At 43.0% G+C, this 25,221-nt stretch overlaps 1 protein-coding gene across 1 annotated transcript in view; it reads right to left on the bottom strand.

Annotated features, from left to right (window-relative positions):
* LOC115569835 (NACHT, LRR and PYD domains-containing protein 14-like) overlaps positions 1-25,221 on the bottom strand; it is a gene marked incomplete at both ends in the record, with an annotated part of 71,765 nt that overhangs the window by 20,099 nt on the left and 26,445 nt on the right. The window contains one exon of the mRNA XM_030398000.1: positions 10,141-10,314. Coding sequence (XP_030253860.1) covers positions 10,141-10,314 — 174 coding nt within the window. The remainder of the gene's footprint in view (positions 1-10,140; positions 10,315-25,221) is intronic.

Here is a 25,221-nt window from a genome sequence, read left to right as displayed (position 1 = left end):
GTCTTAATATGGCTGCTGAAATTCATGTCTGAGTCCATAATTACACCAAGGTTTCTGACTTGGTCTGTAGTTTTCAACATTACAGACTGAAGCTGAGCAGAGACTTTAAGTCGTTCTTCCTTGGATCCAAAAACAATTATTTCAGTCTTATCTTTGTTTAACTGAAGAAAATTCTGACACATCCAATCATTGATTTGATCGATGCATCTACTCAGGGTATGTATGGGATTATAGTCCCCTGGTGATATGGTTATGTAAATTTGCATAACTGCATAACTATGGTAGTAAATTTCATTGTTTTCCATTATTTGAGCTAGAGCGAGCATGTAAATGTTGAATAGTAGAGGCCCCAGAATGGAGCCCTGGGGTACTCCGCTTGTCATTTTCATCCGTTCAGATGTGTAGTCACCAATAGACACAAAGTAATCTCTCTCATTTAGATAAGATTTAAACCACTTTAGTGTTGTACCAGAGAGTCCAACCCAGTTTTCCAGTCGGTCCAGTAGTATATTATGGTCGACTGTGTCAAACGCAGCACTGAGATCCAGTAATACTAAGACTGAGATTTTTCCGCTGTCTGTGTTTGAATGAATGTCGTTGAGGACCTTAACGAGGGCCGTCTCAGTGCTGTGATGTGGTCAAAATCCTGATTGGAAAACATCAAAACAGCCATTTATTATTAAGTAATTGTTCAGCTGTTGAAAGACAGCTTTTTCAATTATTTTACTTAAAATTGGGAGGTTTGAAATGGGCCTATAGTTATTCATTACTGATGTGTCTAGAGTTCTCTTCTTCAGGAGTGGTTTAATGACTGCTGTCTTAATGACTTGGGGGAAGACACCTGAGAGAAGAGACGTGTTAACAATCTGTAGCAGATCTGGAATCATGCAGTCTGAAACTTTTTTGAAGAACCCTGCTGGTAAAATATCCAGGCTGCAGGAGGAAGACTTCCAATGCTGTATAATGTCTTGAAGGTTTTTGTCATTAATTGGATCAAATTGTGTCAGGGTATTAGAGTTGGGTTTAGGTGGACAAAACGACAACACACCTCCAGTACCTGGTAGAGTGGCACTGACCGCTTGTCTAATGTTCTGAATTTTGGCAGTGAAGAATGATGCAAATTCATTACAGGCCCTGGTAGACAGATGTTCAGAGGCTACTGGCACAGGAGGGTTTGTTAGCCTGTCAACAGTAGCAAACAAGGCACGAGCATTATTTTTGTTCTTGGTGATAATGTCTGAGAAGAAGGACTGCCTTGACTTTTTAAATTCTAAATTAAAAATGTAAAGTCTCTCTTTATAAATGTCAAAATGAACCTGGAGATTTAAATCCAGGGAGATAAAAAACACAATGAACCAGTGAAACAGAAAAGACTGAAAATGAGTCAGATAATAATAATAATACGGGCGGCTGTAGCTCAGTGGGTAGAGCTGGTTGACTGGTGATCAGAAGATCACTGGTTCAAATCCCAGCTTCCCAGGGCGGGACTGAGCTACAAGTCGAAGTATCCTTGAGCAAGATACTGAACCCCGAAGTTGCTCCTGATGTGCAGTTGGCACCTTGTGAAGGCAGCCACTGCCATCAGTAAGGGTCCTGCGATGAGCTGGCGACTCGTCCAGGGTGAACCCTGGCCTACGCCCATAGAGTAAGACTGGATTTGGCCCCAGTAAGCCCCGCAACCCCTTAGGGGGGAAAAAAGCGGCAACATCCCGCGACCCTCATGGATAAGCGGAAAGAAAACGGAACGGGAACGGAATGAGTCAGATAAATAAGTTAGTATCAGTTCTCTTACTGTTCAGTTCTGAAGTTTGGAGGATCATCTTTGGACTGGTCACTCTTCAGAGACAGACAGCTGGACACTGGAGACTCCATTTTGTTCTCTGCTTCCTCCACACGATGACATGTCTGAGAGACAGGAAGTAGCTCACAATCTCCAGTTCTCCCTTCACTCCCACAGCAGCAGTGTACAGTATAATATATGGAGGCAGATCTCCACTTGGTCAGCTCTCTTTAAATCTGAAAATTCACTCACAGACTTTGGCAGTGAAATAAAAAAGGTTAGATGAAGACTCACCCTGCATCAGCTTTAGATTCCTCCCTCGTCTGTCACCTCAAACTTCAGACAACTGACTGAACACTTTCACTTCCACTGGATCAAATGATCTTAGCTCCTCCTCCTCTCTCCACTTACTGCTGTGTGTGTTTGTGTGTGTGTGTGTGTGTGTATTTGTTTGATGGTTGTGATGTGAGACTGCAGTCTGACCCAGTCAGAGCCGGTTCAGTACGATTACTGTAAATGAGCCACGGCTGCTGGAGCGCAGTCTGATACTGGACGTGTTGTCTTCTTGTTGTCCACCACAGGGGCCACATGTGTGTTTGTGTGTTTAATATTGTGCTTCATGCTCTCAGTCAGGTTCAGTGACACACACACTTTGTTCACTTTATTTTATTATCATCCTGATTCCAACAGTCAATAAAAAGTTGAACATCAGCTCTGATAATCAGTCGACCCGCAGCATACACACATTACAAACATACATGTACATTTATGCATCATTTTCTTTCACTTGTATTTTTCTTACTCGAGTACATTTAATATCAGATACTTTACTTTTACTCCAGTTTGACTTCTGGGTACTTTTTTACAACACTGTCAGTTTATCACAAACATTCAACATTAACACACCTGGAGAAACAGGACGGGAATGTAATCTGAAAAGTAACTAGTAATCTAAACTGCCAGACTGATGTAGTGGAGTAAAAAGTACAACATTCCCCTCTGAGATGTAGTGGAGTAGAAGTATACAGCTGCAGAAAATGGAGACACTCAAGTTAAGCTCCTTGAATTTGTACCTGTACAGTACCTGAGTACATGTACTTAGTTACTTTCCAGGCTAGAAACACTGAGACATGATGATCATGTAGTCAAATACTGTGGAAGTGTTTTGTAATCAGCTCAGTTACACAAACAAATGATTCTTGTTCTCTGTTTCCACTGATGACATGTGATTACATTAGTTACTAGTTACTTTGCAGATTACATTCTGCATCAGAGCCAAAGTTGATCATTCTGAAATGAATTTATTCTATCAACAATCCAAACAGTGATTGTGATAATCAGCTGACTCAGAGTGAACGCTTCATACAAACATGTAAATATATGGATCAGTTACTTTTAATACCAACTGTAATAAAGACTTTTACTCGAGTACTCTTCATGTTTGTGACTTTCACTTTCACCAAACTAATATTTCAACAGCACATCTTTGACTTTTACTGGAGTCTGACTCAGAGTACTTTCTCCAACACTGGCTGAAACAGAAGACAGATGTAGAAATATAATAAAGGTGGAAATCAGAGATCTGAGGCGGTGACTGCTTCCACCTGCAGAGGGCGCTGCAGTACAACGTTTGTCACATTCATCAGTGATGAAGCTGAACATCACTCAACTCTTCTTCTTTAACCTCCTGCTCAACAGATAGTGAATGTTGCAGCTTTATTTATTATCATCATTTCTAAGAATGAGTTTGTAAGTTTTAATGCATCACTGAGCAGATGGAGGATTAAAGTTTGTAAAAAGCAAAACAAATCACAGACCGTCAACTAAATATATTGAATTTAGCAGAATTGAAGCTGCTGATGCTTAAAGGTGTGATTTTCTAATTAGAATAAGTCATAAATGAGAGTGTTTGGTGAGTAAAGCTACAAAGTGCAGCACTAGTGAAGGAAAAGGTAAAGAAAGAAGACGTCCATGTGTGACAGCCAGTGGCGGCTCTCTCTCTCTCTATATATATATATATATAATAAAATGTTTCATAATCAAATAAGTTATTTCTAATTGTTAATTTTCTTGTTCTGAGTTTTTTCTATTAAAATCTTGTGTAAATCTGAAATAATTACGGTTAACTATGTGCGATGATATGAATATTGATAAATGTATAATTAAACTTGTTAAAATGTACATTTTGCTGTTATTTGGTTTTGAAACAAACATCATTTTTCTGTCTAACGACGCGCCTTGCCACTGACGATAAGAGAACCTTAAGAGCGGTGTGACTGAAAATCTGCGGAAAGATGTTTTTTTGTAATCGTTTCTGTTAGCTACAAATAAATACTGTTGTAGAAAAGAATCCAGAAGCTGGTGAAAATGAGCAAAACTGAAGCTGAATCCAGAGAAGTGATTGAACAAACGGACGTTGTTTAAATGTAACGGGTTGTGTGTGTGCGTGGTTCTACGGTGGATGTGATAGTGATGTGGAGAAGAATCTCCCAGACAACCAGAGAGATTTGATACTTGTGTCTTAGCAAAGCAGAGTTTTATTATGAGGCTCAAGTTAAAGGGAAGAGTAAGTGGACTTTAGGAGTGGCCAGAGAGTGGATCAACAGGAAGGGACTAATCAAAGTGAATCCTCAGAATGGTTACTGGACGATATGGTTGAGGAATAAAAATGAGTCCAAAGCTAACGCTAGCCCTCCAGTCAGTCTCTCTCTGAAGCGTCAGCCTGAGAAGGTGGGGGTGTTTGTGGATTATGAGGAGGGTCTGCTCTCCTTTTATGACGTTGATGCTGCAGCTCTTATCTGCTCCTTTACTGGCTGCTGCTTCACTCACAAACTCTATTCTGTCCATGTACTAATGATGGTGGTAAAAACTCTGCTCCTCTGATCATCTCTCCTGTCAATCACACTGAGGAGAACAAACACTTGATTTTCTACACAAAGATTCACATCATTTCATGGAATAAATGGACATGTTTTAATCTGCTTTCACCCTGCAGTCTTTGTTACAAATTCCACTCATGTCAAACAAATGTGTTGCTCAAAGTATGTTTCCAACATGTCCTCTCACCTGGCTACAGACTGAGCCTCTGGGCAGCGTCCCAGCAGCGCTAAACACTCTGCCTTCAGTATCCTGAACCTGTGACATGCTGGGGCAGACTCCAAGGCACGGTCCATGCAAAATACAACCTAGAGACAACCACAGCACACGTGTCTGGAACCGCTGATATATCATAGAATACATGTGGATTTATTGCTGATGTGTGATGTATACATTGTTGATTTGTCACATTCTGATCCATGTGTTTTTATCTGTTTTACTACAAATGTTTTTCTCTGATGTGTCACTTTGATTTTTCACCACAACAACTCACCAGTTTTACCACATTGATTGATGTTATCTAATGTAGTCTCATTTATTCTAATAACTGCATGACTATTATATCATCAGAAAACAATGTTCTCAGAATTATGACGCAGTTGCGTTTTGAATTGAACCATTTCATTATCTGATCATTGTAAATATAAGAAGAGCTGCATCCTGACAAAAAAATGTATAAAAGAGCAAAAAAGTTGATTTTGTTTTTCTTTGTGAATAAAAAAGAAAAAGCAAAAAACAAAGAAACTTGTGTCTGATTGATTATTGAGTTTGTTATTGATATCAACAGCTGATGTTTCTAATGGTGACCAAATCATGTGATTAAAAACACCATCAGCTGTTCTCAGAGTGACTTGAGCTGACGAGCTCCAATCCTCCATCACACCTGAGACAGCTGGTAGTGTGAGATGATGTCTGTCCCCTTTGGACAGCACGGCCACACAGGAACACACAGTTGTTCTGCACAACGTTATGCAACTGCAATCATTCACATCTGTGTCATGAAAAGTAAAACAATTACTATCCCAAGTAATAACAAGGAAATATTGCACCGGGAGCAAGTTAGCAAGTGCATGGCTAGATAATTAGCATTGGCAGCACACGTTAATTACTGGCTGATAAAGTTACTATTTCTGCACAGAAACGTCTGTAACTTTCAGTATACATGCTAGTAATCCTCACAGTAAAAATACATGCTCCTCACAGTCTCACAGAGCGTTAAAACATTAAACACAGAAACATTAGTTGTGCACATGTCTCCACCTCCAGCTCGGAGGATTTTCCTCTGCTGAGGCGCGTAAAGAGGAATCTGCACTATTAACCACCAGGTGGCTCCAAAACTACAGTGTACATGTTTAGAAGACAAGCATGTCTATTTTGTAGAAATTCACAACAGGTTCTTTCTAACTCTGTTACAGCTGCTACATTACAAATCAGAGCTGGAGGAAATAACCCACAGATCATGGTTTGGGTTGGACGACAGTATTCACACTCAAAGGTTCTGGTTTCAACGCTGCCGAGCTCCAGAACACATCAATGTGTTGTAGATGAAGGCTGACAGACAGAACGACAGCAGCTGAACTGTGTGTAGAGCCATTATCAGGGCAGATATTCAGCATTTCTCTGATGAATGCTTCCTGAGTGTTTTGTGTCCAACTGCCAATAAAATAAATGAAATTAAAACAGATACTTTACCTCTGATGCAGCGTTCTGTCTGTCGTCACCAGTCTGGTCTCACTCCACGTCCCCCCACAGCACTCTGATTGGTTACACATCACAATTAACAGCCTTTCAACACTGAATGATCTCAATCTGTTCAGTCACTGGTGAGGAAGTACAGAGGAAGTACAGAGGACGTACAGAGGAAGTAGAGAGGAAGTAGCAGAAAAATGGACTGACTGAAGGAAAGAACCTCAGAACTGAGCTCAGGTACAGTACTGGTGTAAATTGTAGTTACATTCCGTCACTGGTTATTCTCCACTTTCAAATCCAGATCATTTTCAGTGATTTGTCTTTTAAAGAATCTGTTTGTCTTTAGAAAAAATAAAAAAACACAACATAAAGGATGAAAAACAAACAAACAAACAAACAAAACTAAATGAAATGAGACGCCGACATCGTCTCTCTAAACCAGTTCCAGATCAGCAAACAGAGAACACCGAGCAGAGTGATGCCTCAACGTCTGGACTGAGAAATCATTTCTGATACTATTTTTATTGATTCATTTTAGTACAAAGACTTTCTTCAGTTTGTTTCTTTTCTAATTGTTTCTATTACCTAAAAATAAATATTGTGATAGAAAAGAATCCAGAAGCTGATGAAAATGAGCAAAACTTTAATCTTCATGAGTCCTTCATAAAACCTGAATCCAGAGAAGTGATTCAACAAATGGACGTTGTTTAAACACGCAGAACATTTATGATAATATAGATGGAGGCGATTTACATCACATGAAATTTGAATAGTGGGATTAAATATAAAACATTCATCATATATTTCTTAATCACTGATAATGACACTCAGGGTAACATTTATTACATGTTTCTTACTTCACGTCTAAAGGAAGTGAAAATGTTCTGATGTTCAGTGTGTGAGCAAAGTTTAAGACTGAACTGACTTTACAACTAAATCTACAGATATTACAGCAAATAAAAGCAACTCTGATCAATATGTCTTTTTTTAACAACGGATCAAATGACCATGTGAAAGTTAAAGTTTGTTTAAGGCGACAGATTCACAATGATGACCAGACTCTTTGGATTCTTTTGGTCACTTTCTGCCACAACAGTCTGGTCGGATCCACTCGACAAAGAAGACTTTAAAGCTGTCAGATACAGAACCTGCTCTGATAACAAACATACTTGGGTTTGGAGTCAGAACCGTGTTTCAGTTTGGAGACTTCAGTGAAGTTCTGATTAAATCCAAACTTCTTTTCTTCTTCCAGACAATTTTCTGTTCAGGTCTGAGAGAATCTGCTGTTGTTGGTCAGAACCAGAACTGCTTTTTCACATCAACTTCTAAATATAATGTGGAAATAAACTGCAATTCACCATCGTTCCACATGGTGGAGCTGCAACTGAGAGCAAAAATAAATATCCAATGAAAAATGTTGATCTATAGTTTTTTTGACAAACAGTTGTTGAGGCTCTTTGTGTTCAGAATATGTGAGAGAATAAAAGAATAAATGTCCAGGTCCAGGTCCAGGTCCAGGTGGAGGTCCAGGTGGAGGTCCAGGTCCAGGTCCAGGTGGAGGTCCAGGTGGAGGTCCAGGTGGAGGAGTGTGGAGCAGAAGGAGTGGAGGAGTGTCAGTGTGTCTGCAGAGACTGTGTAGAAGGACAGAGCAGCAGCAGAGCAGTCCAGATACACTGATGATACTCGGTCACATCCAGAGGAACACAGGGATGATGCTGAACTGGACATTGTGTGTGACAGTGGAGCTGATCTCAGAGCAGTTCACACTGCAGCACTGACAGTCATCTCCACTTGTTGTGATTGGTCCGTCAGTCACTGCTGGATGAAGCTCTCCTCTCCACTCCACCTCCCAGTAACACGGCCCAGTCAGAGCCTCTCCACCCACCAGCTGATGGTGCTGCTTCAACCTCTCTGGATCATCAGGACACAGCTGATCCTCTCAACACCTCCACCTTTCTCATCACTCTCACAGAGATCGCCACCATCTGATGAGAGAATCAGAGAGACAGCAGAAGTGATAAATGAGTGTTTCCAGAGACTCCCTCTATCAGCTGTCAGTCAGGGATATAAAGACCAGCAGGACTTCAGTCCTGTTCAGACCACAAGTGGAGCGGCTGTGTAGCGTAGCCAGCTTCCTTTCAGCTTCATGTTAACGTGTTGGAGTGAAGCTCACAGACCTGCAGACACTTTGGACATCAAGTCTGTTTACTCTGCAGGTTTCACTGAAGGACACAGTGGAAATAAACTGCTGACAGTCCCTGAACGCATCATTACTGCAGGAACACAGATACTCACAGCTCACTTTAATGATGATTTACTGCTGTTAAAAACCAGAGTCTCACTCACATTTAAAGATTTCATCTACTTTGGAAACATTACATGACAAATATGTAAATATGGAGTCTGTTATAAAATATTTGGACAAATCAAATGACACATGGGCAGATATAAATATAACGTTAAAGGTCCTACATTGAACAGTAAAACATCAGCTGTGGTTTCTGGACTTCAGCAGAGGTTCTGGTCTGTTTACAGACCACATGGTTACTAAATGTAATGATGGTTCTCTGAAATAAGAGCCTTCAGTCAGACTGATCTGAGAGCTGTGACAAAGATGAACTGATGAGTTCTTCAGTGTTGAAATGAGAGAACAAACACTTTGAGATCAGATTTGATGCTCCGACAGTTTGATGAATGAGGACACTGTCTCTATACATCCTGTGATGCTGTCAGCTGTGATTAGCTTTATTTCCTGTAGACATGAACACAACAACAACAGTCGTCCTCACGTCAACTCAAACACACCATCACAACAAGCTTCTGGCTCGTCTGATTGGCTGACTGTTCTCCTCTCACAGCTTCACTGAGGAAAGCAGGAAATACTGGATCTTTACTTTGATACTGTGTTTAGTACAATACTGCTGAAACCAGCATGAACTGACCCCAACCCTCTACTGACCTCAGAGTCTCCAGTCTACAGTCTGGACTCTCCTTCAGATCACACAGCAGCTTCACATCTGAATCCTTCAGGTTGTTTCCACCCAGCCACAGCTCTCTCAGATGGGCGGGGTTGGACTTCAGAGCTGAGGCCAGAGAAGCACAGCTGATCTCTGACAAACTGCAGCGACTCAATCTGAATAGAGAATAAATGATGGAGATAAAAATCACTTTATAATCTGATGTTTGTAAATCAAATGTTAGTTCAGAGGATCTTCTATTAACAGATTAAATCATGAATATTAATTAACTTAACATTTTCTACAGTTATTTTAAGAAACAGAAGTCTGAAGACTGAATTTAGATTAAAAAAAAACATGAAAATATGAGCCAAAGGAGATGTATAACTTCATGGATGTAAGTAATGTATGAATGTAAACTCAACAGCAAAGTCACAATAAACTTCTTCCAGAGTGTATTGTGACTTTGCTGTTGTAAACATGCTGTTCCTACAAACAGTCACATTTCTTGGTTTTGTCACATGTTTAGATGTGTAGCCTGTATTTCTACTTTGCACTTGCCCTCTAATAAATAGCCTAATAATAAACCAGTGTTTAATTGCTTTTTAGAATTGCAGTGTGTGCACACATATACTGCCCTTTTCTGACATTGAGCCTCTCTATAATCCTGTGCACGTCTGAAAACTAAATCTAGATTAAAAAAACATGAAAATATGAACCAAAGGAGATTTATAACTTGTATATATAAGTATATATGTATATGTATATAAGTAATGTATGAATGCAAACTCAAATGTTAATTCAACACTACAACAGTAACAGAGTCAGGGAACTGACCTCAGAGTCTCCAGTCTACAGTTTGAACTCTGTAGAAAATCACACAGCAGCTTCACTCCTGAATCCTGCAGCTTGTTGTAACTCAGCCACAGCTCTCTCAGATGGGAGGGGTTGGACTTCAGAGCTGAGGCCAGAGAAGCACAGCTGATCTCTGACAAACTGCAGCTCCTCAATCTGAATAAAGAATAAATGATGGAGATAAAATCACTTTATAATCCAGTCAGACGTGTTCAGGTTTTAAATGTGTAGCTCAACATTACTGTGTCCTCATCAGTGAGCTTTTCTCTAAAATGAGTAGAGAGACTTTGTCATTGTGTTATTGTGGATCACCATCAGCCTTCTGCAGACATCATCCACATGTCAGCACAACATTCATACAGCTGTTCATGTCAACACAGATTAATAACAAGCTGCTGATCTCAGTCAGATCTGGATCAATAGAATTATTAAACATTTATCATCAAAAGTATTTAAAATGATCAATATTTTTATATCATACTGGAAGACATGGCAGGATATCTTTCAATTCCAGCATAAGAACTGAGGCATTGGCTATAATCACTTTCCTGTGTTGAGTTTTTACTCCATTGACAGTTTTGTCAGAGCAGTTTTATCTTCAAATATTGCATCTTTTACATCCATTTACCAGGTGTTGGGAGAGCTTGAAAGACAAATCATGTTCTGCGATGAACATGCACACGCGTCCCGTAAACGACCAAATAATATCCGGGTTTCAATTAACCGCAGGGTCCCTTTAAACACCGGATGCAGGTGTATATGTTGGTAAATAACCGCCGGTTCCAAATAAATGTCTAGTCTAATTTATTTCTTTCTTTTTAAATCAAGGAAGAGGACGTGACCACTGACACTGCACGTTTTTCTTCTTCACCTTTTTCACATGTTGTGCTGCTTTCTGTCAGTCAGTATCACACTAATGATCGCCATGGCTCCGGTGCAGCAACAAAATAAAAAGTACGACTTGAAATTCAAACATTCTGTCTTAAAATATGCAGAGGAAAACTCAGGAGAAGCAGCCGCTTGATGTTTCTCTGTCGACCAGAAGAGAGTGAGAGAAACTGAGCTTGGACGAGAGGTTTACTTTCGTTAAAAACAAAACTTAACTCTCCGTATCCTTCCGCATTAGCGGTTATGTGTAGTGATACGGGGGTTCTGCGGTTGAGAAAATGTAGTGCCAAAAGAAAGCGCGGCCTGACGGCGATGTAAAGCGATGTGAATTTTACTTATACAACGTACACTTGAACTGATGTAACATTTTTTTAGGTGAGTCTTGTTTTAGGTGGTTAATTTTGCTTTTTCCCTGGAACCCGTTCACTGCAGTACAAAGCTGAGCCTCTGGGCTGGAGCGGCTCTCTACTTCTCCAAACTGAGGCTGCACTGATAGGTGATTACGGTAGGAAACAGATCGACTATAGATATGTACTTTATATGACCCCACTTCAAAAAACCCGAACTATCCCTTTAAGTGAGTGAGTCAACCAGCCCACATGCAGCCCTCCACATGGCACTTTTTAATGTTCGCTCCCTGTCGAACAAGTTTTTTATCATCAATGACCTGATTTTAGAGAACAAACTTGACTGTTTATTTTTAACTGAAACATGGCTCAGCACTGATGCACCAGCTGTTCTCACTGAGGCTTCCCCACCAAACTTTAGTTTTTTATTTTCTAAGAGGAGTGGTAGGAGAAGTGGTGGGACTGCAACAATCATCTCAAACTCTTTAATAACAAAGGACATTTCTTTTAACAACTATACATCATTTGAATACCATGCCTTTGTTTTTAGCAGTCCTCCGATTTTATGTATGACTATTTATAGACCACCCAAGCACCATCCCTGTTTTATCAGTGAGTTTTCCGAACTTTTATCAATTTTACACTCAACTTATAGTAAAGTTTTAATAACTGGTGATTTTAACATACACACAGATGATACACACCCTGGACCTGGTCATAACATATGGCCTGTCCACTGGTGTGTCCTCTGTTGTTGACCTGGCTGTGTCTGACCATTATTGTTTGTTTTTTAATATCTCCAGTTTTATCCAACAGGAGGCCCGACGAGAACAGTGAGGAAGCGCTACCTTACTCCTGAAGTGGCTGCGCATTTTATTGAAACTTTACACAATAGCACTGCTGACATTTTACCTGCACCCTGCGATTTTATTGTTGATAATTTTAACAGTAAACTCAGGTCAGCCCTAGATTCAGTGGCTCCACTTTCCACAAAAATGGTATCAATCAAACCTACACCACCTTGGATAAAGACTGAAATAAAACAACTGAAAAGAAATTGCAGGAGTGCAGAGAGAAAATGCAGGCACACAAAGTTAACAGTTCATTATGACATATTCCGGGACAAACTCAAGACCGACAATAAAGCAGTAAAACAGGCAAGAACTTCCCATTTTTCACAACTCATCTCAGACAAAAAGAACGACCATAAATTCCTCTTCTCCACAATCGCTCGTTTAATTAATAATGATTTTAAGAAGTCCTCCATAGTTCCAACATACAATCTATGTGAGGACTTTGCAGACCACTTCAGAGGTAGAATCGATGGCATTAGATCCACTCTTTTAGAACAAAACAATGTTGCTTTTAACAGACCTGAACCATCGCTTTTATCTGAGGAGACAATGGAGCGTTTTGTCCTGGTTGATGCAGAAACACTCGGTAGAGTTTTCTCCCGAGTTAACCCAACAACCTGCCTTTTAGACCCAATTCCCACATCACTCTTAAAACAATTTCATGCATTCTTTGAGATTGAACTTTTAAATCTTGTGAATTGCTCTCTCCAGACGGGTGTCTTCCCCACTGCCTTTAAAACAGCAGTGGTGAAGCCCCTTCTGGAATAGAGCAATTTGGATCCTGATATTTTGCCAACTACCGACCTGTCTCCAACTTACCCTTTTTAAGTAAAATTTTAGAAAAGCTGGTTTATATCCAATTAAATAATTTTTTAAACAGCAACAATTTTTTAGAACAGTGTCAATCTGGTTTCAGGATGAACCACAGTACCGAGACAGCCCTCGTGAAGATTGTTATTGATCTCAGGTGTAACATGGAGTCTCAGAAACTGTCAGTCCTGGTGCTACTGGATCTAAGCGCTGCTTTTGATACAGTAGAGCACCACATCTCTCTATAAATACAAGGAATCTTTGTCTGTGTGTGTGTGTGTGTGTGTGTGTTTCTGTTAGTCAAATATCTCTGCGGATCAGGATCACACTGACCTGAAACTTTCAACATGGCTGCTGTGTGGTTCAGTGGTGTGCATCGAAGCATTTGCTTGGACTGCAATGATACCGCGAATAAATTATTTCATAAATGCTTCAAATTCTGCAAGCATTGTCCACTGGAGCCACCACAGTCACGTGTGCACCAGAGCCAATCACTGCACACCATGGCCACGTGCGCACCAGAGCCAATCACTGCAGAGCTCAAGCCCACGATATACCTGAAGAAACAAACGGATTTATACCTGCAGCGGCGCGAGCTTGACTGGGATTTTGCCGGCGGTTCGGTCCTGTTCTGTGCATCTAAACTGACTGCTGTGGATTAATGAGATTAAACGAGTCCAGACCGAGTCTGTTCGGGTCTGAGGAGATCCGGAGACGCGCGGACAACAAAGTGGAATCTGAATCTGTGGATGTTCGTGTGTAGCTAGCCGCTAGCTACATGGCCCACCTCCGACCGGACAACCGGACCTAGGGTAAATAATGTCTGCCACGCTTTTTCGCGAACATTGCCGTCACGTTTACTTTGTGTCTGGTGCAGGAAGAAACGGTAAAAACGGGTTTGTCACGAAAGTGTCCAAGCAGCAAGTTTGGTTGTTGAGGAACAGGAAGTTGTGGGAGGGACCCAGGCGGATGATTGACAGGCTACGACGGTCGGTGTAGAGACAGCGATATTGAGAGTTGAGAGATTTGTGGCATTTAGCGTGTTTGCAGTGTGTAGTTAGTGTGTTATGTATTGTTTGGTGTAGTGTGTTTAGTGTGTAGTGGAGTCGTTTTTTTTTTAATGAGTCAGAATAATGAGTAGAAGCTGAATGTGGAGCAGGCAGTGCAGCTCTTAAGGAGCTCGGGCAGACCTGAGCATTGCCTGCATTTAAATGTAAATAGTTACATATAACTTTGTACATTTTTTAAATGTATGCACAAATTTAGCAAACAACAATTTATATTTGCATTATAAGTAAAAACAAAAAACAAAAAACAAATGGTTTGTTAAACATATTTGTGGTTTTCGCAGTAAAAAAAAAACTTTTTCTACTCGGATTTTATGTTTTTTTGTGATTTTAGGTCAATTGTGTTAATACAGTTTGTCAAAATAAAAAAATAACTGTACAGTCACACATGTGAGGTTGTGCTGAAAATAATGACACCAAGTAAATAGCTTTTAAGGTGAAATATAAAGGCAAAATCAAAAATAGTCAAAAACAGCCAATTATACCCTGGAATATCGGATTTCATAACAAACCTAAATATCCTTGAAGTCCCACCTTCAAACACAGCCTCATTTGGCCATCCATGAAAAAGATACTTAACCTCCTACTTCTTTATAGGAATACACTTTTCCTACGGGCACTGCACTAGTCTTGTTAAATAGACTCAGACACCTGGTGGGCCTCTCTGGTACTGTTCTTAACTGGTTTTATTCCTACCTCACAGATCGTCACTTTCTTGTAAGTATGGATGCATGTTCCCCAAGGGTCAATTTTAGGTCCAATACTTTTTTAATTTATATATGCTTCCCCTTGGGGATGTCATCAGGAGGCACGGCATCAATTTTCACAGCCATGCTGATGATACACAGCTTTACATCGCCATGTCTCCTGATGACACGGGGCCTATTGATTCCCTTTTAAACTGTATTTTAGATATAAAGTCATGGATGGCAGAGAACTTCTTATAGCTCAACCAGGACAAAACAGAGGTTTTAATTATTGGTCCTGAAGGCAAGAGAGAGAAACTTTTACCAAAACTAACAGTGCATAAGAAACCTGGGCGTTCTTTTCGACTCTGAGCTTGATTTTATTCCACACATCAGAAATACTACAAAGATTGGTTTTTACTATCTTAAGAATATAGCCAGAGTTCGCCCGTTTCTCTCTCTGGCCAGCACAGAGGTGCTAATGCATGCTTTTATCTCTAGCCGGTTAGATTACTCTAATGCCCTGCTCTCTGGTCTCCCAAAAAAGAGCATTTCAGAGCTTCAACTGCTCCAGAACTCAGCTGCACGGGTGCTGACAAAGACCAGAAGGCGGGCTCACATTACACCAGTTTTAGAATCACTGCATTGGCTCCCTGTGCACTTCAGGATCGACTTTAAGGTTCTTTTATTAGTTTTTAAGTGTCTTAACAGCCTTGGGCCTTCTTATCTGTCTGACCTGCTTTTACCGCATCGGCCCTCGCGGACCCTGAGGTCCTCCAGTGCTGGTCTTTTATCTGTTCCCAATGTTAGAACCACAACCTTTGGTGAAGCCTCATTTTATCATTACGGCCCTCGTCTGTGGAACAGCCTGCCGGAGGGCCTCAGGGCCACAGAGTCTGTTGATGCTTTTAAACGCAGGCTCAAGACTCGCCTTTTTAATTTAGCTTTTAACTGAGTCCCCTTTTACTCATCTAGTTCCACTCATTTATACTGTCCTGTCATTTTTCTTTGTCCTTTAATTTTCTCTTAAAGGTTTTATTATTCATTTATTTTTAACGCTGCTTTTACGGGTTTAGTGCTTAAAAGTTGTGTTTTGCTCTTAGAAATTTATATGAACATACATTTATGATGAGGTTTTTCATTTTTTTGAGTACTTATTTTATTTATTGTTTCTTAGTTTCCAGCTCCAGTGTTCTCCTCATGGGGGCCCTCCGCTCCGGGAGCTCTGTCTGGCCTGCCTACGGGGGTGCCATCCGGGGGGTTGGGGCGGCTGTGGCTCAGTGGGTAGAGCGGGTTGTCAAGTGATTGGAAGGTCACCAGTTCAAATCCCTGCTCCCCCTAGTTGCATGTCGAAGTGTCCTTGAGCAAGATACTGAACCCCAAATTGCTCCTGATGAGTTGGCGCCTTGCATGGCAGCCTCCGTCAATAGTGTATGCACAATAACAGATAAATCGTTCAGTTTCTGTACTAACCACCCAGTTTGAGTTCAGACTGAATTCTAAATCAAAATGTTCAGACTGACAAACATTAAAAAGAGCTGTGTGTTTTGTGCTCAGATAAACACAGAAAACAAGAGAACTGAAGGAAATTCAAAACCTCTGTGAGAGATTTAAATCAAGTAGTATAAGTAGGTAGTAGTGTATAAGAGAAAAAGACATGAACTGACTTCAGAGTCTCCAGTTTACAGTTTGGACACATCAGTCCAGAACACAGCAGTTTCACTCCTGAATCCAGCAGGTTGTTTCCACTCAGGTCCAGCTCTCTCAGATGGGAGGGGTTGGACTTTAGAGCTGAGGCAACGACTTCACAGTGAAACTCTGAGAGTCCACAATCATAAAATCTGTGATGACAGAAAAAAAACTAAAACTATTAAAATTCTTCATCATAAAAACAGACACTGCATGTTTAATCACAAAGCAAATGAACATGAGTGGCTGTGATCAGCTGGTCAGTTGTTGAGTCTGAGCTGGTCAGTCACTGATCAGCAGGTCTGTGGTTTAAAACTGAGCACCTCCTGTCCACATGTCAAACCCAAACCAGCAACATGATGAACACAAATCTGAGGCTTTAGACAAAAGTGTCCATCAAACAGCTGTAATGTAAAGTGTCATATTCTAATAACCAAGATGCTGTGATTTGTTTGTTTAACTCTATTTTAACATGATGTTGATTAACTGTAAAATCACTAAGTTGTAACTGCACTTGTATGTTTTTATCTCAGTTATGTGCTTGCATGTGTTTAACACAACTTTGATGTGACTCTGTTTTTCATCTACCAGTAACTTCAGTTAATGATTTATTTTGCATTAATCGTGTAATTAGAGCTAAATGAATACGATAATTATAATTAGGGTTGCTAAAATGTCAATACAACAATATATTGTAATATTTAATGGCAATATACTTAATCGATTTCCAGCTCCAACGATCTGTATTCTGAAAATAATGATTCTCGTTTTAAATGGGCTGTGAAAGCCGACAACCTCCGGTAGGAGTCGCAGGACACTGTTCATACAGTGACACAAGAAATTAATATAAGCACTTTATTTTCTGAAGATGTTTACTGTGTGTTTAGGGACACAGTCAGAATACTTGTGCAATTCATGAAGACATCTCCATCAGTTCAGTGACACAAAACAACTTGATGCACTTTAGTTTCATGTTTTTTGCTCTGAATCGCGTCACATAATCCCTGACCTTCATTTTCATGCAGAAATGTGATCAGAGTCAGTAGGACAGACAGGATGACAGAAGCTTTTCCACGTATAACTGCAGCATTTCTTTCCTCATATAAGTTGCCCTGATCCAAACCCGGCTCACCTCTGTGGTTCTGATTCTACCTCTGGAGGCGGATCAGAGTCGCAGTGAAACTGTCACACAGACGGTGATGCAGAGAATCGCTGCATGATTCCTGCATTGACAGGGCCGTGTGAATGAGGCTAGTGTGACTGTACACAGCAACTTGTAGTTCAGATCAATTTTTACATTTTCAGTAACTATGTGTTAAAGTGCAATATGTCACAATATGCATCGTATCACGATGTATCGTGACACATATTGAATCAAGTCCTTGCTGATAGTGAGCTGTAATTATAATTGTATCAGTGACAGTTTGTGTAAAGTGGAGTTCAGGTGTGTAACAGCTTCACTTCTTCTCTGAGCTCGGTGATGATAAAATCCTCCACTGAACTGAACCGTTAAAGACGCATTAAAAAAGAAACAGTGCACAAAATATGGATTAAAATCTCGACTGTGGAGACATTTCTGAAGCCTCCATCACCCAAAGAAAGACAGTGAGAAGATGACAGAAGTTACTAGTGTTCACTAGTTTCATAGATAGAAACACAACAATGATTTGTATAGACATTTCTAAATGAACACGTTTAATTGTTTGATAAAGAAACAGGTTAAATAATAATTTAAGGAAAACTTTTCCAATGTGGAGGTTTTATATCGTACATGTGTCTTGAGGGAGGATCTCTACTCTAACACTGATGTTGTTTTACAGTCTTGATAATCACATCTGGACTTACCCAGCCTTCCTGCAGTTCCTCACAGCTGGAATCAGTCTCTGTTGTCCCTCCTTGGATGTTTTGTACTTCTCTGTGTCCAACTCATCCAGAACCTCCTCTGACATCTGCAGCATGTAGGCCAGAGCTGAGCAGTGGATCTCAGAGAGTTCCTTCTCTGATCTGTTCTCTGACTTCAGGAACTCTTGGATCTCCTGATGAACTGAGTGTTCGTTCATCTCCATCAGACAGTGGAAGATGTTGATGCTTCTCTCAGGAGAGACATTTTTCTTCCTTTTCTTCTTCAGGTTGTTGATGGCTGTCTGGATGAGTTCTGGACTGTTGTCTGTCTGACCCAGCAGACCTGCTAAGAGTCTCTGGTTGGACTCCAGAGAGAGGCCATGAAGGAAGCGAACAAACAGGTCCAGGTGGCCATTTTTACTTTCAAGGGATTTCTCCATGGCTCCCGTCAGCAAGACATCAAGTGTTGAATCAACATATGTCTTTCCCAGAAAAGCCTCCAGGACCTTTGTGTTCATGTTGGTGTAACAGTGGAACATGTAGACTGCAGCCAGAAACTCCTGAACGCTCAGATGAACAAAGCAGTAGACTGTTTTCTGGAAGATCACACTCTCTCTTCTGAAGATCTCTGTACAAACTCCTGAGTACACCGAGGCCTCTGTGACATTAAGACCACAGCGCTCCAGGTCTTCTTGGTAGAACATGATGTTTCCTGTCTCCAGATGTTCAAACGCCAGCCTCCCCAGCTTCAGAAGAACTTCCCTGTCAGCCTCCATCAGCTCCTGTGGACTCGTCTCACGTCCCTCATCGTACTTCTGCTTCTTCCTCTTTGTCTGAACCAGCAGGAAGTGTGAGTACATGTCAGTCAGGGTCTTGGGCAGCTCTCCTCTCTGGTCTGTAGTCAACATGTGGTCCAGAACTGTAGCAGTGATCCAGCAGAAGACTGGGATCAGACACATGATGTGGAGGCTCCTGGAGGTCTTGATGTGTGAGATGATTCTGCTGGACAGATCTTCATCACTGAACCTCCTCCTGAAGTACTCCTCCTTCTGGACATCAGTGAAGCCTCGTACTTCTGTTACCCTGTCCACACATGAAGGAGGGATCTGATTGGCTGCTGCAGGTCTGGAAGTGATCCAGACGAGAGCCGAGGGAAGCAGCTTCCCCTGGATGAGGTTTGTCAGCAGCACGCTGACTGATGACTTCAGTGTGACATCAGACACGACCTCATGGTTGTTGAAATCCAGTGAAAGTCTGCTTTCATCCAGGCCGTCAAAGATGAAGAGAAGTTTACAGACAGCGAGCTTCTCTGCTGTCACCTTCTGTAATGTTGGATGGAAAACATGGAGCAGCCTGAGAAGACTGTACTGCTCATCACTGATCAGGTTCAGCTCTCTGAACGACAGCAGAACCAGCAGACTGACATCTTGGTTTTCGGAGCCCTCTGCCCAGTCCAGAGTGAACTTCTGCACCGAGAAGGTTTTTCCAACTCCAGCGACGCCGTTGGTCAGAACGACTCTGATGTGTCTCTGTTGGTCAGGTGAGGCTTTAAAGATGTCGCAGCACCTGATTGGAGTGTCATGGAGGGTCTCCATCTTGGAAGCTATCTCTAGCTGTCTCACCTCATGTTGGGTATTAACCTCTTCACTCTGTCCCTCTATGATGTAGAGCTCAGTGTAGATCCTGTTGAGGAGGGTTCCACTTCCTGTTCCATCACTTCTTGTTTCATCACTTCCTTCAGTCACATATTCACATCTCCTCCTCAGACTGATCTTATGTTCATCTAAAGCCTCCTGCAGAACTCTATCAGCTGAAAGAGAAGAAAAAATTCTGGGATTAAATTGAGAGCAAGAATCTTGATGAAATACAAATGCTTTTGAATGAATGATATTCATGATAATATTAAATGCTGTAGAGAACACAACAGTTGTTCCTTTAATAAATGAACAGTTCCTGTTTTCAGACATGATGACATCAGCAGACAGATGTTCAGTCTTACTTTGTACAGTGTTAGTCTGACTGACTGTCTGCAGTCCAGCTCTTGTTCTGGATCTTTCTCCACACTGGGGACAGGAGGAGTGTTCTGATGAAGCAGACTGGTCCCAGTATGAGGTGATGCACTGTCTGCAGAACCAGTGTCCACAGCTGGTAGAGACTGGATCCTTCAGGACGTCCTGACACAAAGAACAGCAGGACGGCTGCTCCTCCACAGAAACACTTCCCTCTGTCTTTCTGAAGAGATAAAGGAAAATCACTCAGATTAGAAATCATAGATCAGTCTGACAAAAGAGAAGACAGACTGTAAACATAAGTATTTCTTCTCCAAGGTCTGAATCTGGACTGAACTCCCAATCACTAACACTTTGTTTCTGTCTGAGTCACAGTGGAGCATTGGAGCCTGACCGATGCAAATATTTGGTGATTTAAAACATTCTGATATATCAGCAGATATATATATTTAAGAAGAAAAAAAATCCATCTTTTCGGTCATATCTGTAAACACCATCCGAATAAGAGCACACATCTGGGCTGTATCTCTGGTGTCTGTACACTCGTCTAACTGCAGTGAGAAACACTCGCAGTCTGCAATGTCTCTCCGAAGCTGCTGTGTCAAATCCTCGGCCATGACTTCACAGCTCTGTGTAACTGTACTTCTTGATAGCTGAAGAGCTTTCATTGATAATATTCTAGTTTGTATTCAAAATCCCAAAAGAAGAAGTCAGCTGCCTCAACGGAGGCCTCTTTTATCATCTTAGCACTTAACAAAGTGAGACAAACAAAACAAGAAATAAATGTATGGCCTGTCAGTCAGCACGGAGGGAATAGCACCGTCCGTATTTAACTTCTGGAGGCTCCATGAGCACAGCGTGGGGTGAAGTGACAGCAGAGGTCCTGCACTGAACACATGAAGACCCCACCAGCAACGCGAAGCAGCGACCATCCAACATGGCCATGAGCCGGGAGAGACCACAGCAGCAGAGGACAGCAACAAAGGAGCCAAGCGGTGAATAACCCCGAGGTTGTGGTGGAGGGAGGACCAGCGGACCAATGATGGACAGCCCACAGAGTACTGAGTACGTCGGTTTGAAAGTTAGCGTTGCTAGGCTAACAACTGATCGGCGGAGAAAGGTAAATGGTAAATGGTCTTTCATGTTTATAGCGCTTTTCCAGTCTACTGACAGCTCAAAGCGCCAACTGCTCATCAGGTGCAATTTGAGTAACTTGCTCAAGGACACTTCAACATGCAACTGGGAGGAGCCGGGATTCGAACCAGTGACCTTCCGATCACTAGACGACCCTCTACCCACTGATCCACAGCCAATGAGTCCACGGAGCCAATTGTTCAGGTGTGTAGCCTTGAAAGTCGGTAGCACAGCCCCAGAGCTTGTCGGCACAATTTGGTTTTCTTTTCCAACAGAAAAAACAGTTTTGCCACAGATTGAGAAGCGGTGATATTCACGCCAGCGTCCCCTCGCATGATAGAGTGACTCACCCATAACGATGCTTTGATGGCGGCCTTTGCTTGTGAATTCCACTGTGTGAAAAACGAATGCTGTCCGATAAACTGTGATTTTAGTTCCCTCGCGTTTCTCCTTCTCAGTTGCTTTTCAGAGGGAAGTCAGTGTTGTACTTTTTATAAACAGTTCAAAGTACCCCTCAACATTCCCCTTCTTCAGAGTAGCGACGGTAGCTAGCGCGTTTGCGCATGCATGGTGACCCGTGACCCAACAAGAAGATCTCAGACTGGCCGTCCTGTCCGTCAATCAGGTGGCATAGACTCGACCTGTTGTAGAGCGCCCTCTGGTGGACTACAACACTCATAACATGGTTGGAGGGTGTTTCGTCCGTTTTTATTTAATTTTTAAAATATTCATTTATCGGCCATTATAAATGGCGATACCGATAGTTTAGAAAATGCCAAATATAGGCCGATAATATCTGCCCGCCGATAAATCGGTCGGGCTTTAGTTTGCATCATTTGATTATAGTAGACACATTTATTTTAATGGGAAATTTTTTTACACAAACAAAAAGGACCATAAAACATTAACTCATTAGCAGCTATTAAACACTTCAACCATGCTGGACAAAGTACATGGTCACACTTAGCAGGGCTCTACAGTTCGAGCATTTCACTCGTATTTACCCCTAAAAAAATGTATGTGTGAACCGGGAAAATGATTTCGGTGCACAGTGTGCGAGCAAAGGTCACAAGTTACTGTCACAACCTATTTTGTCTGCGATTGTTCAAAAACTACAATCCTCTGGCCAATGGACTGTGATGAAGTTAGTTTCAGGTTGGATATTTGGTGGATCTTCACTCGGGTCCAGCTGAGACTTTACTGAGGTTCACCCAGTGTGAGCAGCAGGAGGACGGTTAGCTCACCTCCCAGAGCCGTGCTGAATCACTGAGACTGATTTAGGGACCATCATTAAATTACTTAGCTTGAATTTATTAATACAGAATAATAACATTTTTTCAATATCTTCCATTCTCTCCGGGAACCATCACCTTATCGCGGTGGAGAGGTTTGCGTGTCCCAATGAACCTGGGAGCTAGGTTGTCAGGAGCCATGTGCTCCCGGTAGGGTCTTCCAAGGCAAATTGGTCTCAGGTGAGGGGCCAGACTAAGTATGGTTCAAAATACCCCATGGAAAATAGAGGTGTGAGGCGAGAGACCCTGCTCGGAGGAAGCCCGGGGCCCACGTCTGGAGCCAGGCCCGGACGGAGGGCCCAAGAGCGAGCGCCTGGTGGCCGGGTCTGCCACGGGGCCCGGCTGGGCACAGCCCGAAAGAGCAACGTGGCACTTCTCCCTCCCCCATCCCGTGGACCCACCATCCGCAGGAGAAACCGCTGGGGTCGGGTGCGATGCCACATGGGTGGCGGTGGTGGTGGCGGGCCTCGGCCGCCCAGAACTGGGCGGCAGAGGCTGACTCTGGGGACGTGGAATGTCACCTCTCTTGGGGGGAAGGAGCCGGAGCTGGTGTGGGAGGTTGAGCGCTACCGGTTGGATCTGGTGGGGCTTGCCTCCACGCACAGCATCGGCTCTGGATCCAAACTCCTGGAAAGGGGCTGGACGCTATTCTTCTCCGGAGTTGCCAAAGGTGTGAGGCGCCGGGCGGGCGTGGGGATACTCACAAGTCCCTGGCTGAGCGCCACCGTGTTGGTGTTTACCCCGGTGGACGATAGGGTCGCCTCCCTACGCCTAAGGGCTGGGGGGAAAACCCTGACTGTTGTCTCTGTGTATGCACCGAACAGCAGTTCGGAGTATGCGGCCTACTTGGAGGTCCTGGCTGGGGCTTGGACACTCGGGTGTGTTTTGGACACTCGGGTAAAGAGAGGGACTGAGCTGTCAACCGATCACCATCTGGTGGTGAGTTGGTTTCGATGGCAGGGGAAATCCCTGGACAGACCTGGTAAGCCCAAACGTGCAGTGCGGGTAAGCTGGGAACGTCTGGGGGAGGCTCCTGTCCGAGAAGCCTTCAACTCCCACCTCCGATGAGCTTCTCTAGCATCCCTGTGGAGGCTGGGGATATCGAACCTGAATGGACGATGTTCAAAGCTTCCATTGTTGAAGCTGCAGCTGTGTCCTGTGGCCATAGGGTCTTAGGTGCCTCAAGGGGCGGCAACCCTCGGACACCATGGTGGACACCGGTGGTCAGGGAAGCCGTCCGACTGAAGAAGGAGGCCTTCAGGGACATGTTGTCCCGGGGGACTCCTGAGGCAGTTTTGGGGTACCGACGGGCCCGAAGGGCAGCAGCCACAGCTGTGGCAGAGGCAAAGCAGCGGGTGTGGGAGGAGTTCGGCAAGGCCATGGAGAAGGACTTTCGGGCGGCGCCAAAGCGCTTCTGGAAAACTGTCCGCCACCTCAGGAGGGGGAAACGGGGAACCATCCAAGCTGTGTACAGCAAGGATGGGACCTTGTTGACTTCGACTGAGGAGGTCATAGGGCGGTGGAAGGAGTACTTTGATGACCTCCTGAATCCCACTCAGCCACCCTCTGTAATGGAGACAGAGCTGGAGGATGATGGGGTATCATCACCGATTTCCCTGGGTGAAGTCACTGTGGTAGTCAAACAACTCCACAGTGGCAAAGCCCCAGGGATCGATGAGATACCACCAGAAATGCTGAAGGCTCTGTGTGTTGAGGGGCTGTCTTGGTTGACACGCCTCTTCAACATTGCGTGGGGGTCAGGGTCGGTGCCGAAGGAGTGGCAAACAGGTGTGGTGGTCCCTCTCTTTAAGAAAGGGGACCAGAGGGTGTGTGCCAATTACAGAGGTATCACACTACTCAGCCTGCCTGGGAAAGTCTACTCCAAGGTGCTGGAAAGGAGGGTCCGGCCGATTGTCGAACCTCAGATTGAAGAGGAACAATGCGGATTCCGTCCTGGTCGTGGAACAACGGACCAGCTCTTTACTCTGGCAGGGGTCTTGGAGGGGGCCTGGGAGTACAATCTCCCAGTCCACATGTATTTTGTGGATCTGGAGAAGGCGTATGACCGGGTCCCCCGGGATGTTCTGTGGGAGGTGCTTCGGGAGTATGGGGTGAGGGGGTCCCTTCTCAGGGCCATCCAATTCCTATATTCTTAAAGCGAGAGCTGTGTGCGTATACTCGGAAGTAAGTGGGTGTTGGCCTCCGCCAGGGCTGTGCCTTGTCCCCGATTCTGTTTGTGATTTACATGGACAGGATTTCGAGGCACAGTCGTGGTATGGAGGGGCTACAGGTCGGTGACCTTAAGATCGCATCACTGCTTTTTGCAGATGATGTGGTCTTGATGGCATCATCGGCTGTAGATCTACAACGCAGTGTGAAGCGGCAGGGATGAGGATCAGCACCTCTAAATCTGAGGCCATGGTTCTCAGTAGGAAACCGGTGGAT

Source organism: Sparus aurata, chromosome 19 (genome assembly GCF_900880675.1).
Source record: "Sparus aurata chromosome 19, fSpaAur1.1, whole genome shotgun sequence".
NCBI classification, from domain to species: domain Eukaryota; kingdom Metazoa; phylum Chordata; class Actinopteri; order Spariformes; family Sparidae; genus Sparus; species Sparus aurata.
Note: the sequence above shows the minus strand (reverse complement) of the source record. Positions and strands in the feature narration are given on the sequence as shown.